General features: G+C 35.7%; 4 protein-coding genes across 4 annotated transcripts; 1 reads left to right on the top strand and 3 right to left on the bottom strand.

The window, feature by feature from the left end:
* Positions 1-74: 74 nt before the first annotated feature.
* Positions 75-2,716, bottom strand: LOC132202490 (T-cell acute lymphocytic leukemia protein 1 homolog). Its single transcript, XM_059629441.1, has 4 exons — positions 2,613-2,716; positions 1,538-1,851; positions 894-1,103; positions 75-838 (listed from the first exon to the last, which is right to left on the bottom strand). Exons 2-4 carry the CDS (start codon positions 1,821-1,823, stop codon positions 696-698), a joined length of 639 nt encoding a protein of 212 aa, XP_059485424.1. The 5' UTR covers positions 1,824-1,851; positions 2,613-2,716; the 3' UTR covers positions 75-695.
* A 2,840-nt stretch (positions 2,717-5,556) lies between these two features.
* On the bottom strand, positions 5,557-6,975 carry LOC132202431 (ADP-ribose pyrophosphatase, mitochondrial). The gene is made up of 3 exons (XM_059629346.1): positions 6,656-6,975; positions 6,003-6,308; positions 5,557-5,944 (listed from the first exon to the last, which is right to left on the bottom strand). Exons 1-3 carry the CDS (start codon positions 6,848-6,850, stop codon positions 5,591-5,593), a joined length of 855 nt encoding a protein of 284 aa, XP_059485329.1. The 5' UTR covers positions 6,851-6,975; the 3' UTR covers positions 5,557-5,590.
* A 4-nt stretch (positions 6,976-6,979) lies between these two features.
* Positions 6,980-10,358, top strand: LOC132202429 (mitochondrial potassium channel ATP-binding subunit). The gene is made up of 13 exons (XM_059629344.1): positions 6,980-7,193; positions 7,279-7,440; positions 7,645-7,807; positions 7,866-8,024; positions 8,111-8,256; positions 8,318-8,393; positions 8,453-8,593; positions 8,651-9,013; positions 9,078-9,301; positions 9,405-9,579; positions 9,635-9,813; positions 9,874-10,021; positions 10,073-10,358. Exons 1-13 carry the CDS (start codon positions 7,120-7,122, stop codon positions 10,184-10,186), a joined length of 2,124 nt encoding a protein of 707 aa, XP_059485327.1. The 5' UTR covers positions 6,980-7,119; the 3' UTR covers positions 10,187-10,358.
* Positions 10,359-10,585: 227 nt separating this feature from the next.
* LOC132202430 (condensin-2 complex subunit H2-like) lies at positions 10,586-14,602 on the bottom strand. Its single transcript, XM_059629345.1, has 15 exons — positions 14,304-14,602; positions 13,850-14,072; positions 13,540-13,691; positions 13,313-13,491; positions 13,120-13,259; positions 12,922-13,066; positions 12,795-12,874; positions 12,511-12,619; positions 12,277-12,457; positions 12,149-12,221; positions 11,994-12,089; positions 11,862-11,930; positions 11,616-11,806; positions 11,281-11,556; positions 10,586-11,212 (listed from the first exon to the last, which is right to left on the bottom strand). Exons 2-15 carry the CDS (start codon positions 14,040-14,042, stop codon positions 11,081-11,083), a joined length of 2,016 nt encoding a protein of 671 aa, XP_059485328.1. The 5' UTR covers positions 14,043-14,072; positions 14,304-14,602; the 3' UTR covers positions 10,586-11,080.
* Between the last annotated feature and the right edge of the window lie 1,444 nt (positions 14,603-16,046).

Here is a 16,046-nt window from a genome sequence, read left to right as displayed (position 1 = left end):
GTTTCCCCGCAATAGCTTTTTTTTAATATCTGTTCAAAGGATCAACAATGTATATTTTTTTAATTAATGATTTTTATTTTCAATATAACACGACATCACTTGTCTAGTAATAATGCTAGCTAAATATTAATTTGCAAAATTTTGACACGTCTAATGGTCTACTTGATAATCGAATATACATCAAAAGGAATTTTTAGTGCTACTGCTTAGTTGCAAGGTATTTAATTATCTCATATTTGCCAATAATTGATTATTAGTGTAACAAGCATGATTTGCTAATTTCTCACTGAATCGCTACTTATTGAATACAAATTTCAGAAAATAAAAGTGAAAATATTCTTAATATTATTAAATATAAGAGTTCCAAATTGATTTTTAATTACAAAAATAATTTTAAATAACTTAAATTTTTCATAAATCCGTCTAAATTTAATCTGAATGCGGCGCACGAACTGCAAATGTCGTTATAAAAATAATTTTGACACAAAGTGACGTAATATTTTTAAACTTAATATCACGATAATTTGCAGCTTTTAATACAACTTTTTTGAACCTTTTGATATTTATAATAATTAATATTATTTATGAATTTGAGATGAGTATTTTTTTTTTAAATTTAACACAATTTATTTTTATTCTTAATAATAGATTTTGAGTGTGAGATTGTATAAATTTTTAATATTCCCTCAAAGATTTTACTGCTTCTTGTTGTCTTCGACTGGCTCTTGCTTGATGATTCTGCGTGCTCTGGAAGATCTGTTCAGAGTACTCTGCAAATTTCCATTCCTGTCGTAGCTACCAAAGTTTTCTTGCAAATCCTGCCATTTGATGACGTCGTCTACAGTTATTTGAATTTTAGATTTTTGAAACCAAAACCAAAATTAATTTTTTACCCAAAAGTCTGATGTACCGAATGGCCATTCTGAGAATCTCGTTTTTGCTCAGCTTTTTGTCGGGGGGATGCGTGGGCACGAGTTTTCGCAGTTCAGCGTATGCGCTTGTCACATTCTGTTGGCGCCACCTTTCCCTGCTATTGGTGAAAATTTTGCGCACTACCCTCGGCGGCCCACTTGAGCTGCTCGTTGAAATTGACAAACAGGCCGCTGCAACAATACATTGATTTTAATATTTATACTGCGTTGATAAATTCAATTTTTCTTCTTCTAAATATCTAGCACTTTAAAATCTCTAATTTATTATTATTTTTGTTATGAACATGAACATTTGGAATGAAATAAAAACAAGCAAAATACAATGATTATTGAAGGAGATGTGACAATTTCATAATTAGTTAATTTCAGGCATATATGTGCTTTAAGCAAATTATTATTTTTTTCCTTAATTAAATTCAAATTTATTGGAAATTTTAATATAATGAAACCAAAAAGTTGTACTAAATTAATATGTGTTATTTTTAATTCAAAATAGAAGTTTATTTTAATTTCATCTTAATCTTTTTCATATTTATTTTGGCTTTAATAAATTTCTTTATAAATTGTAGCCGCAGCAAAATATTAGATAAATTAACTATACTCACTGGAGCCATTAGCGTTTGGCGGCGTCAATGAAGTGCGGGGGCTGCGTTTTCCCGACCTGTGCGAGCAAAGGCTGACGAGGTCGTCGTCCTCGTCGCCTTCAAAGTCCTCGTCCATGTCGGAAATATCGCTGGACGAGCCGCCCGCGGACGAGGACATTCCTGGCGACCAACGGTTCAGGGTGGCGCGACCTGGGGCTGGCGCCTGTTGTGAATGCAAGGTTGGTGCAGGGGTGCAGTCCTCCGACCCATTCAGCTTATTGCTCCCTGCAGTTCTGTCCAGCACCATTATTCCTTCTAGTCGTGCTCCGAGAGGGCTGCAGATTGACAAGCCAACGCACTTATCAGTTACTTTTGCTCTTTCCTGCTAGGCGGTGGCAGGAAGTTGAGTTTGGAAAATACAATAAATACAATAGTCTCTGACGACTTATCGGTTTTTTCTAGCGATGCATATGTCAATGCCTGAGAAGATTAATGAAAGTTTGCTGTGGTTTGCTGTTTTATATTATAGCTTTTGTTCACTTTTGTTGCTTGCAGCTTGCGGAAAATTAGAAAATTTCAGGTATGAAAATTCAAGAATAAAAAAAAAAAATTAAAATCAATAATTTTTGTCAGGGAAGGAGCAGATTTTCATGTGTTTTTACTCGTAAAACAAGCTGAATTTTATATTATTGGCCGCTGAAGAAAAACTGAACACTATTTTTAACAAAGGGGGGCAGCAGCGTTTTGCGCTCCTATAATGCGATAAGCTTAATTATTTTTATTTGACTGCCTGTTAAGGAATTTCCCGGAAACTATCGTCACAAGATGAAGTTTAAAAATAAAGTTCAATGCGCACTACTATGTTTTTAAAAGCGTGTGGCTAGAATCAAGAATTGCCAATATACATATCTGTTGAGCGGAAATAAATTACATTTAAAATTACAAGAAGATTGATAAAATTAGGTGAAAATTTAAGTTAAAAAAAAATAGATTCATTTCTTTATGTTTATATAGATAAATATTTAATGCAAAAACAGTAAAATACCACCCTTTTCTTATTTATAAAAATAAATACTCAAAAGTAAAAAATGCTCACCCCTCTTGCTTGCTCAAGAACCGCGACACGACTAGCTTTTGAAATTTGGTCCAGGGCCTGTTGCAGGGTGAATTGTGCAAAACGGAGAAATTGATTGAACGGGATGCTCTTGCGAAGCCCACAATGCCCTCACCGGGGCGTGTTTTCCACATCCAATGGGGTGCGCCCTTGACGTGCAAAGACCACCCTCGTACTCGTACGACCCCCGTAATACAGGCGAAATACTTAATTTTGTCAAGCAAAAATATATTTAAATCGTGTTCCTATAATAATAATTAAATGTTCATCATTTTTATTTTCAAAAATTTGTTTGCTTTGAAGGAAACCTTGGGCACAGAAGGTAATTAATATTAAATTTAAGAATCATCTTAAAATCTAAATTTTATCCAACTAAAGATGTATCGTAGTTCACAATTCCAAAATAAATTAAATGTTCTATATTTCAGAGAAGAATTATTTTATTACTTTCAGGTTTATTTCTAGAATTTTTTATAGCAAAAAATAAAACCACTGCATGATTCTCTTGAGATATAATGGAATAAGAAGTCTTAATTCTTCTCTAATAAGAGCTTAGTTTACAAGAAATAAATATAAGTTGGTCTCAAATGACAAATCTCTCGCAGTATATTTTTATATGTCATCCAGTGTTAGAAATGCTTCATCTGCATCGTATTTAAAAAAGTTTGTAATTTCCAATCCGCAAAAATTTTAATTTCAATTGAAAGTATTGACAAATTATCCTGATCGTCTCTGTCAGTCAAGACACACACAAGATTTTTCAGCAAATATGCAATAGAATATTGAGTAATTATTAGTCACACTGATCCTCGTCATTCAGAAAATCAATGTGATTATAAGAAATGCAAAAAAAAAAAAATATAAGAAACATCTGTAGTTTTTTTTTTTTTTAGCTCTAATTCTTATATTATCATTATGTTTTTTTCGGCATTGCTTTGAAGTCTGGAATTTATCAGACAATTTCTATTGCGCCTTTGTTTTTTTTTTCTTTTTAAGAATTTTGCAGATTTGCTAACGTGTATTTTTGCATGTGTAAAAAAACTATGCTCCTGGAGGAAATTCCGCCTTTCTCCGCACTCTCTCCCCAGCAGTTCCATCCCTCGTCGGCTTTTCATCCCCCACGGGGCTTTTGGCTGGTGCGGACGATAAGGGCTGGCAAATTGTTTCCACAGCGCGCCTGTTGACGCCTGATAAGGGGATTATAATTGACGCCGAGCACTGGTGCGCGCCCAAGCACTACATGAAACCCTCTTGAGCTGTGGAAGCACGAAAAGAACAAACGAGTGCTAATTTTGAAAGTTTTTTAGTTGCGTCTTAATTAAGTGGAGTGTGTGTTATTTTCAATTTTTTAGAATAAAACGGAATAAAATAATAAAAATCCCTATTGAATTATATCATAAATATTTCCTTCATTTCATTATATTGATAATTTTTTGATCGCAAGCATTACTCTATTAATTAAAATAAAAAAAATATCAGTTGGTAATTTTACAATACTTCCCGTTTTTAATGCATTTTTTCATTTTACTCGTGCGACTTTCGACTTTTTAAGGGCGGGGGGCGGGTGGTTTGCATTTTCACACAGCAATGAGCCGCTGATATGACAAATATGACAGAGCGCGCGCGGTCGTGTGCCTGTTGTGGGGTAACTAAAATGTAATTTAGAGATTCATAAAGGGCGGAGGGGTGCGTTGGTTGCGCACACGTGATTGTGGAGCCGGTTTGGAAGTTGCGAGTTCTAACTGCATGTGAATGGTATTGTCAGGGATTATAATGAAAAGCCGCCCTCGCTCTTATAGTAAGTAGGAGGCAATCTCGAAACTGCTATAAATATAACCAAAAATCATTATTTTTTATTAATATTGCGTGAAGTCAATTGAATACTGAATTTAATTATACAAATGACGCGGAAATTTTATTGTATATAGATTGATAGGCGTCATAGCAGATTTTACTTATTATTAAAAAAGGCTGAAAAAAAATATTTAGTTTTCAAACTAGATTATTACTTAACACTATATATCATACACGTTTTACTATTTGAATATACAAAACATATAAAAGGTTGATTTTTTTTTAAATAATTAATTTCTTTGGTTTTTAGTAAATATTTTAATGTTGGTTCTTTTTATTTAGTAATTTTAAATATTGTGTCATTTATTAAAAATAAAAGATGCAAATATTTCAATAATGTTTGTGTGTATGTACAGAAAATATCCTTAGTTTTATATCAGTGTGTATAAAGTGTGTATTGAATATTTAATAATAAACAAAAGCCGTGTTTTTATGATGAAACGTGAACGTGCTCCGCCTGTGGGAATTGTTATTGTCAAAAGAGTAAAAGTATTAATGCAATTAATTTATTCATGGGATAAAAGTAAAATCGCTGATAAGATAATCGCTGCTCAGAGTGCGACACCACGAGTTTATTTATCTCATGCACGTGCCATCGCAGGGATGGCACGCGCGCGGTCCTTGTAGCTGTCTCTCCTCATCAATGACAGAAGTGTGTTGCAAGGAGGCGCAAAAGCTTTTTTGGTTATTGAAATATTGAATCTGACCGCTGCGCAGGTTAAACGCAAACGCGTTTAATAAAATGATTATTATTAAATTTAATCAATCTTTTGTGAAATTATATCAAATATTTTACTGACTACTTCCAACCATATGATATAGTTAAAGACACTGGTTTTTTTAGAACCCACGCGTCTCTGATAAATTATACATATGTTCTTAAAGCTCATCATTGTATTTATTGATTAGAATTATGAAGGATTAATTTAATGCATTTACTTATAATTTACGTCAATCACAGCAAAGGGACCCAAAAAGTGGGTTTGAATGCCTCTTATAAAGTGTTTAGAATAATATTGAATTGACAATGAGGGTAAAATCGGGTAAAAACGTTTTGTCTTAAGAAAAAATACATTCTATTTCATTTTCATATTTATTTAAGAGCCTCAATTTCCATTCAAATGCAACTCTTTGACTTTCTTTAAAAAGAATGAGTGAGATGCGTACAGTTTTAGATCATCAGTCAAGTTCTTCCATTGCACGCCAATGGCATCATCTCCAGACTTGAGTTTGATGTTTTTGAAATAAGTCCCGTCCCTGTCATGGTAATTGACAACAACAGTTTCCATCCAGCTGTTGTCTGTGTTTCTGGGATCATCGACGTAGCCTCTGTAAATCTCAGTGCCGCCGGTTGCGAAAAATTCCTTGACCTTTTCCTTTTCTGCCGAGGTGCTCATGTCCATGGCTTCTTCCACAAACTCCCTGAGCAGAGTCGTTGAAAAGCTTTCCCCTGGGTCCACCTTAAAATTAATTTTCCATAGGTTTCGCTCCAACCCAACTACAAATTTGAACACCAACCATTCCTCCTGGCAAGGCCCATTCATTGCAGTCGCCTCTCAGAATAGACACAAACTGGAGAACGGGCTGTCCTTTAGCTTGAAGGATTTTACCAGTGCTGGGGTCAATGCTCCACCTTGTCACAACAGGATCGGCGGCATGATTGGGGCCCCATCGCCCTAAGCACCCGCGGCCAGAGATGCCGGTTCTTCCACGAGGGTTCAAAGGGCGCCCTTGTGAGTCCAAATTATACTCGCCCAAGTGACTCCTTCTGTCCACGTTATTATCCAAACAATTCCATTTGTAGTTCCCAGTGGTCAAGTCATCCTTATAAAAAAATGAATTAATCACATTTTTGTAATTCTGATGCAATTTTGGATTTTTTTATACTAAAAGTCATTTAAGAAAATTTATTTTGAGAAAGTTATAGAACAATGTTGGTTAACTTGAAAAAAAATTTAAATTAATTTAAAAATAAATTTGCTCTATAAGCATTAATACAAAAAAAATAACGCAAAGAGAACTTTTGGAAGCACAAAATTAAAAACAAAATAAAAATCTAAAAAATAGGAAAAAACCGTGATAAGCATATTTTTTACTATATTTATATATTTACTGTCTAAAAACAAACGAAAATAATGGTTTATGTTGTGTGAATAACCAAGAAAATTCACCTTATCTGCCCAAACAGGACCTTTCAAAACATGTTCGGATGTGAAGTTTGTAGGCCGGTAATCAGGAAAGGCAGCGTCCCACGAAACTTTATCGTCTGGAACTTGCAACCTCCTGACTTTATTTTCTGTCCGAGGGTAGAATTCACCCCTGCATTTTACATGGGTGAACCCCCTTCGGAAGGCGGACGTTGTCATTATGGCAAATTTTGGAGAATGCTCAATATACGGAAGCAGCGAAATGCGAAATATTTTGCTTGTTTTTTCGCAGTGCAACGAAGGGGGCGTGGCAAAGGCTGAGAGGGGTGTGCCGATTTAATTTTTGCCGTCAATCTGGAACATAAACATGTGATTGCCACAACACTTTGCTTGACCTTTTTCGACGACAAGAAGTTACAAAATAAACTAGATCGACGATTGGAACGCCAACCCAAAAGGCTGTCATCCACCTAATTGGTCACAAAATTATGATTACTTTAGCCTCAAAAGCATGCGGCTCTTTGAAATTGTCCAGACTTCCCTGCTTGCTGCCTCAAAGCAGGTAGGGTTTTTGCCTTTATGTATTTATTTTCTTTTTACCTAAATTACAAAATTTATGGATGGTTTAATTTTTGTTTTAATTTCAGAAATTCTCTAGTCAACTCAGGTAAAAACTGGTTTGTTTTAAGAAATTTTACCGAACAATCCAGGCTGCTACGAAGACAGAACGTCCTACAAAATACAAAAGTTGGAAAGTGGACCATAGGAATTGGACTTGCTGGTGGACTTTCAGCATCTCTCGTTATTAGGTAACAAAATATTAAGTTCATATGAAATTTTAATTGAAATCAAGGTTTTTTTTATTCTTGTTCCAAAATATCAGAGTTTTTATGAATTATGGTATAAATTTTTCGCCAAGGATTATTTTAAGAATTTCTATAAATAAATTTTTATTATGGGTATTAGCATGTAATTTGGTGCTTAAGTTAAATTGAACTAATGCAATATCAAAGGTGCTCCAAATCTCGAGTCTATTGTGATGGGAAAATTAAGGCGTCAAGTCGGCTCGTTGGCGCGAAGGACGAAAAAGCCTCTGCAAAAGATCCGCCTTTTGACTGGAAGAAATTTTTCTCATTATTGAGGCCACACATTTTACACTTGCTGGCAGCTATTGTGGTTTGTTTAGATAATATCATTTATTCAAATGTAGTTTTATTAAAAAATTTTCTACTAGGCCTCTTTTGTGGTGGCGGCGTTAAATATACAAATTCCTCAAGTGCTCGGAACTGTAGTTAATGCAATGACAGCAGTTATGAGTGGCAAAACGATAGAAAACTTTTCAAAAGCAATAACCGAGCCTGCTTTGAAGCTGGTCAAACTTTACTTTGCACAGGTAAAATTCTTCACTAAATTTAATGAGAACAAAATTCAGTATCTTAAAAAATATAATGCAATAAAACATAATTATTTAATTGTTAGGCTGTGTTTACCTTTGGTTATATTTACCTCCTTTCCAATGTTGGTGAGCGGGTGGCCTCTGAACTCCGAAAGGAACTTTTTGCATCGATTTTACGACAAGATATTACGTTTTTTGACAAGCATAGAACTGGCGAATTGATTAACAGGTACGATTTGATTTGTTAAACTAACTGAACACCAAAAAATCTTAACTGCTTTTATATGCAGGCTAACTACTGATGTCCAAGACTTTAAGAGCTCTTTCAAAATGTGCATATCCCAAGGTCTTAGGAGTTTTGCTCAAGTGAGAAATCAAATCTCTTTTTTTATGAGAAGGAAGTTGATAAATGCAAGACTTTTTAGATTGTTGGTTGCGCCGCCTCCATTGTGATGATTTCCCCTGAAATGACAGTGGGGATGCTGCTAGTGATGCCTTCCATTGTGGTTATTGGTACCTTGTTTGGTTCTTTCCTGAGAAAATTTTCCAGAGAAGCGCAAATTCAGGTTAATAATTAAAATGTTCTTGCAATCAGGAAAAATCAATTTAATTTTAATTTTTAGATTGCCCAATCGACTTCTGTTTGTGAAGAAGCAATAAGCAACATGAGGACGGTCAGGGCCTTTGCAATGGAGGGCCAGGAACAAGAGTTGTTTGCAAGAGAAACAGACTTAGCCTGCAAAATGAACGAGAAATTGGGTCTTGGCATCGGCCTCTTTCAGGGCGGAACAAATTTCTTCCTCAATGGCCTGGTGCTTGGCACGCTCTGGTTTGGTGGAAAATTGATTGCCTCAAACCAGTTGGAGGCTGGAGACCTGATGGCTTTTCTTGTGGCTTCCCAAACTATTCAGCGGTCGGTGGCGCAACTTTCGTTACTTTTCGGGCATCTAGTCAGGGGACTTGGCGCTGGCGCCAGAGTTTTGGAAGTGAGCTCTTTCATTTCTACTACGTTTTTCTGGAACCTTAAAAAATGTACATTCTCTTTTTTAGTACATTAAATTAGAGCCGACTGTGCCACTAACAGGGGGAAAGAAGATTCCCTATCACTCGCTATTTGGAGAGGTGGTGTTTGAAAATGTGACGTTTTCTTATCCTACCAGAGAAGGCCAGCCAGTTCTGAAGAACTTCAATTTGAAGCTTCCAGCTGGTAAAGTTGTAGCGATTGTTGGTTCCTCGGGAGGTGGAAAGTCAACAATTGCAGCTCTTCTGGAGAGGTTAGAAATTTTTTAAGTGCTCATATGCAAGCCTCGGCCATTGGGAATTTATTTGATTAGACGTTGTATTGCAGTTTTGAAAATTTAAACTAACAATTTTCAGATTCTACGAGGTTGATGAGGGTCGCATCACCTTAGACGATTTTGAAATTACAAAACTAGACCCATCATGGCTTCGCGGGCGAGCCATTGGATTTATCAACCAAGAACCAATTCTTTTTGCAACTTCCGTAATGGAAAATATTAGATATGGTCGACCCAATGCTACTGACCTTGAGGTATTTTTCTCTAATTAATATTAAAATTTTTGTCAGATTGGAAATTTTAATATAGGTCATAGCTGCTGCACGACTTGCAAATGCTGATGGTTTCATCAATACGTTCCCAAAAGGCTACGACACAGTTGTGGGGGAGAGAGGGGTGACTATATCTGGAGGCCAAAAGCAAAGAATTGCTATTGCCAGAGCTCTATTGAAGAATCCGTCCATTCTTATTTTGGATGAAGCTACTAGGTAGAGACTGCATGGTTTTTTTTATTGCCAATTGGAATGTGTAATAAAAATTTTCTTTAGTGCTTTGGACACAGAATCAGAAAGGCTTGTCCAAGAGGCCCTTGACCACGTTGTTCATGGTCGCACAACTCTTGTCATTGCTCACCGACTCAGCACTATTAGAAATGCTGATATTATTGCTGTGGTGGCCCATGGGCGAGTAGTTGAGGTAAAACAATAAATTTATAATTTTAACACGATATAAATAATGTAATTCTAGCTTGGTGATGATCGTTCTTTGAGAAGAAAGAAGGGTCTCTATTGGACTTTGGTGCAGCAACAAGAAAGACAAGAGCTGGAGGAAGTACAAGCACAAAGACCGCAGTCAGGGTAATTTAATATTACAGATTTGTTTGGAGAGAGCAACATTTGACTTGCTGGATCCAGTTGTTATATTTTGTGTGCAAGATTAAGATGCTATGTAAAGCGTTTTCAATGGTGTCATTTTCACAAAAATAAACATATAATTATTTATTGAACATTGCGAAAATTGGCTGCTGGTTTTTAATTGATCAAGATATGGAGGAATATATTTCATACTTAAATTTAGTATATTACTGGCTACAAAAAAAAATGGCCAATCACAACAAGGTTTCACGAAAAATATTGTAGCATTTGTAGCCATTGGCTCATATAGCCTGAAACCCCAAAAATCATTAATTAATTGATTGAGCAATTTAATTAATGATTTTTGGGGTTAAAATAATATATGGGATCACTTAAATAACATCAATTATTTATTATCCAAATAGCAACTCATTAATTTAATAATTTATTGACTAACAGCATATTACATTGTACTTCAAATATTATTACCGGTATAGAAACGCACAGCGTATTTCACTTATTTGCAGAGTCTTTCAAATCATTATTTTTTAAATAATTTAATCCAATAATGTAACATAAGGAATGAGTTAATTAGTCAGCAAGCGAAATGACTGAAAAAAGTTAAGTAGTATAAAATTATTTGGCAATTGTTAGCTGATCTTTGCTGACGTGAAAACTGACCATAATTTTTAAGTCCTGAGACCAAAATGCTTTTAGTATTTGAACAACCTGTATGAAAATTGTAAGAAAATTAATTACCCCAAAATCATTAACAAGCGCACAAAAAATTGGATCGCTAAAAACTTCTATCACACTGTTATTATGTTTGGAGTCAAAAAGTACCAGTACTAAAATAAATTGATTTGGCAGTTTACCTAGATCCCTAAAAAAAAGTCTTAAATTATGAATTGTACTGGTCGTCCTCTTCAAAATTCAACGACTGTTTGCTTCGGTTGAGCAATTTGATGCTGAGGGAATCGTTGGCCAGAACGCCCTCCTCAAACCCCTCAATTTCAACATTTTGACGATTGGCCTGTGGAAAATACAAATTGAATAATAATGGCTTAAAAGTTTCCTGCAAATTTCAAATTTTTTTCTTACCAACATCAAAGTAGCCAAAAGCTGCCTCGCAATGTCCTGGTCTTGACCAGTTGACACTTGATCCAGCAGCTCATGGAATCCCAGTCTTGGTTGACTCTCAGGCTCAACAACATTACATGACGGAGGAAATGCTCCAAGAATTGAGTCACAAAAGGTTTGGAAAGAAAACTTTTTCTTCTTTTCATTTTCCACAAACTGCTGCTTCATGAATGAGATGAAGCCATCGACTCGAGCAGCAGCATTCTTAGCATCTTCAGCTGGTACGGCCAAGCCAAGCTATAATGAATTATTTATCATTTAAAGTAAATTTGTTGTTGGATCTTTAACAAGCTTACAGTGTCATCTGTTGGCTCGTCTTCGTTTGTTGTCACATCACTAGGTTGTTCGTCAGCAGGAGGAGCTTCGAACGGGGCGTCTTCAAAATCAGGATCAAGGGACCAGTCTTCTATGCCAACTACGTTTGGCATGTCGGGGACAGAGTTTTTGTACACAGGTTTGTCATCACAGAAGCCCAAAACATCTTCATCTACGAAGAAAAATAAGCATACAATTTTGTTAAATTTTATACATTTTACACTAACCATCACTTTCTGTGCTAGCCAGAAAAGCTTCCAAGGAGGCGGCTGTTTTCTTTCCTGTTCTATCAGAATCTGGATAAAAAAAAATTGTTTATATTATTAAGCATAAAATATAATATATTTATTTGAACAAACCAATGTCAATGCGTTTTCTTTTACTATCATTTTTGGCATGTTCAAGAAGTTTTCCCTCTTTTTCTAACGCTAGACCCTCGTGCACATTCTCATCACCTAAAATTTTTGGATTTATCAGATTACTGACGGGACTAAACTCTGTGAAAAATCCGTACCAAAACAGCCTCTAGTCTTTTTAGTCTCTTTGTACCACTGTTTGAAGTAAAATTGCTCGTCAATTTCCAATTCCTGATAAATGGAAAATTGTTATATAATATTAAAAATATTAATTCCTAGAACATACGATTTTTGATTGAAATTTTGGAACGGGAGGTTGAGGTTGTAGCACTAAGTCTTCTATTGTGTCACCAGGCGCCAGAGTTTGCCAAGGGTCTTCCTCTATCGTTGGCGCTGGTGGCTCTGTTTCTCCTATATTTGGCTCAATATTTGGTGCGATTTCAGACTCATCAGCAGTTTCTTCAGCCCTGGAGATATTATAAATAGTAATTCATATAAATATACAATATTATAAATAAACCTATCAGGTTCTATATTATCATCAGGTGGTCCCTCATCAAGTGGCTCCATAACTACGTCTCTCTCAGCAATGTCAACCGTTGGCTCAATTTCCCCTCTTTCCGCCATTGCTGAAAAATATTTACTTCAATGCAATTGTACAGGGGAAAAGTTTAGAAGTTTTTACTGATTCATGTACTTCATAAATTGTGGTAAACCCAGATTAACAAGATTATGAGTGGGTAAGAAATACAACCTATTTTAGTCCTTTTCTGCAAAATATGATAATTAAATTAATCTACTTACAGCTTGCAAACTTGTTGTGCACATCATCTGTACAATCTTGATTTAAAAGGCCTCTCGATTCATTGACTGGAGCCCACACTCTGCAAAAATTTCATTCATAATTAATTTAATTGAATAGTTTTTTTACCTGTATGATGTGTTTTCTCCCGCCAAGTCTTGGTTTAGGGCGGTCACCCTCTGTTTGTCCTTATCACACTGGCCATTGCCAAACAAAATGGGGAAAATCTTTGGTCTCAACTGAATCTTCCGAAGAGATATTGGAACAGGATTCTCTGAAAAAAATTGGAATAAATTATAATACTATATTAGGCTCCATTATTCTCACTCTTAATTTTGAGATCAAGCAAGGTAAAAGGGGTTGCAACATTGGAGGACTGTTTCTTTTTGTGTCCTGTTTTTGCTGCCTCCGTCGTTTTCTCCGCTTGCGTCTCTTCAGCGCCATCTGCATTCGTAGCCGCTTTGCCTCTGGAAAGGCACCAAAGTTGAAAAAAATGACACTTATTAAGTAATTTTCTTACATCTCACTAGACAGATGGAGAAGAAATTGAGAGAACAGGTCAGAGAGGAATTCAACTTTCTTGGAATAAATTGTCGTGGACCCCTGGAGAATCAGAGCCATGCGGCCAAAATTCAATGACTTTTGAGGGTCGGAGACATCAGATGGAGCAACAATGTTCACCATCAACTCTTGCAGCAACTAAAACAATTTTTAAGTACATTTCCTCAGTTACAACAATCACTTTACCTTGGTTAGCTCAACATCAAAATTGGCATTTTTGTCTGTGTAGATTTTCATCAGACAGTTGAACTTGCTCATCATAGAGCTGACTTCTGCTGACGTTCTTGATACGAGATAAAAGTCATCCTCAACAAAGTCAGCATCTTCTTCGTTGACAGCTGAAGATAGAAATTGTATGAATAAATAAACAGATATATGAAAAAATATAAAAAAAAGATTGAAAAAAAATATAAGAATGAGACCTGCGAAAGTAAATAAGGTATTATAGAGGATATGCAAAAAAATATTTTTTTTAGAAAATTGAAAATTTTATTACTTGCAGAACTTTCAGGCGGTGCTTTTTGTTTTTGGGGCGTCAGTCCTGATTTTCGGCAAGTGTCTGCAATTTTATTGTTGTTGTTGGTAAAGGACTGCTCTTGACTAAAGTCATGTCGGGTCAACCGAACAACAGGCTGATCCGGCCGCATCCTGAACAAAGTTGTGGGATCCGTTGATGTCGAAGGATTCATTACTTCATCCAATACTCATTGTGGTGCTGACTGTAAGTGAGAAATATATTTTTATTTACTAATTTGTTTAAAAAGGCAAAAGATTGTTTATGTATTGACGGAAAATAAAAATAGGACTTTTATTTACAAGTTTTAAAACACAAATCGTAATAATATAAAATTTATGCTTTAATTTGGTTGCTAATTTTTAATAATTAATATTAACTGACAAAAATATTAGCTAAAATAAAGGTTCATATAGTAAGTTTTCATTAAACTAACCTAAATTTTGCTGCCCGCAAGTAAGTTCCTGCAAAGGCGCGAACCAGCGCAAACTTCCTTTGACCAAGGAAATTATGCGAATCTTTCACGGATCAAACGGCAAAAAGAAGCGCAGGTGCGTCTCGTGCCCTTGCAGACTTGCGGAGACCGAGGGTCGAGATGGCGAGAACAGCAAGAAATTAGCACAATTCGTGATAATTTGAGTTTAACTCGCAGGGCCTCTCTGTTTATGTTTATTGTTTGCTTCGGTACAGTTTAGCCTCCCCCTCTGTTCGATTCCCTCCACTTTCGAAGGCGCCGGCCGGGAACTGTGCGACTTCCGACAGTGGATGACGTGGAATTCAGAGAACTAGGCAACATGGCAGATTTGAGCCAAAGTGGCCAGAATCTGCAATTCTGCGTTGCAACTCAACAGCGCTTGCTTAGTTTGCGAATGAACAAAAGATGGCGTTTGACGCTTTTCTTCGGCTTTTCTTTTTGAAAGAGGAGAGCAGAGAGCAGAGGAGAGGGGGTGTTTTGTGTTTTTGTTGACGTCGCGCATGCAAGGCCCGGGAAGCCAGGTTCAGAGCTTCTGAGGTTCAGAGATCGTAACAACAACCGGTTATCGGCCGATCGTCAATTGTTTTTTTTTTTAACAAAAGCAAAAGTACCGCAGGCCGCAGGCAGTAGAGCCCGCTGTCCGCTAGGCTGCAAGGATTAGATCGCTCGATCGCGTATATCATTAATATCATATTATATCATTCAATATATCAATAGATGATTCATATTGTCAAATTATTTAATTATCGACCTTTTAAAAGGGGCAATTGCCCCATTTTGGCCTTTTTGCGACTGCATTCTTTTCAAAAAGCATTATTAATTACGATTAATTATTCTCATAATTTAGTATTTAGTAATTTAAATTTTTCAAAATTCAAACATGAAAAAAAGCCCATTGCAATTGCGGAAAGCATAATGCAATCTTAATCTGAAATCATTTTTTTAATCCAATTAATCCTATAGCTCTGCACTCTGCGCGGTCGTTAAATTGCATAGTTGAAGCGAAAATCTTTATTCCCAAACTTTTATCAATATAAAGATTAAAGAAGCTAAAAATAGTAAAATAATTATTTATTTATGGGTGCCCGGTGCATCGTGGTTGGGTCAACTCGCGATCCGCGATGATAACACGCATAAGTTCAAGAAGCTAATTGTAAAAAAAATTCATAAATCTCAACTATATTTATTTTCCAATTTTAACTAATTTTAACAGCTTTTATCAATAATTATTTGTTAAAATTAAAATTATATATATTTTATTCTCATATTTATTTCAAATAAAGTTTGGAAAATTTAAACACGTTATAATTATTATAAATTCCTTATATTTACACTCACTTTTTTAATTATTTAAATATTTTTGTCACGATCGACCGCGACACAAGACGAGTGGCGAGAATCATACTTGTTTATCAGAGGATGGCCGCGGCCTCACTAACTAAACAGATCGGTCGCTTGCTGCTGCCTGCTTTGGAGATTTTTGTGGGGGTGGAAGAAGAGAAGGAAGCATGTCAGGTATAGGCAATCGTCAATAACAATAGAGAACACAAAAAACAGGTGATCCAAGGAGACTTAAAAATGTTGAAAATCTCACAAAGCGTATATACAAATAGCATGAGAATGCGCTCCTAACTTATTCTCCTAAATTATTTATTAATTTTACAAAATATAATTATGTGGGTGCACAATTTTTGATACGGCCAA

The sequence above is a fragment of the Neocloeon triangulifer genome, unplaced genomic scaffold (genome assembly GCF_031216515.1).
Source record: "Neocloeon triangulifer isolate White Clay Creek 2 clone unplaced genomic scaffold, ASM3121651v1 ptg000015l, whole genome shotgun sequence".
NCBI classification, from domain to species: domain Eukaryota; kingdom Metazoa; phylum Arthropoda; class Insecta; order Ephemeroptera; family Baetidae; genus Neocloeon; species Neocloeon triangulifer.
Note: the sequence above shows the minus strand (reverse complement) of the source record. Positions and strands in the feature narration are given on the sequence as shown.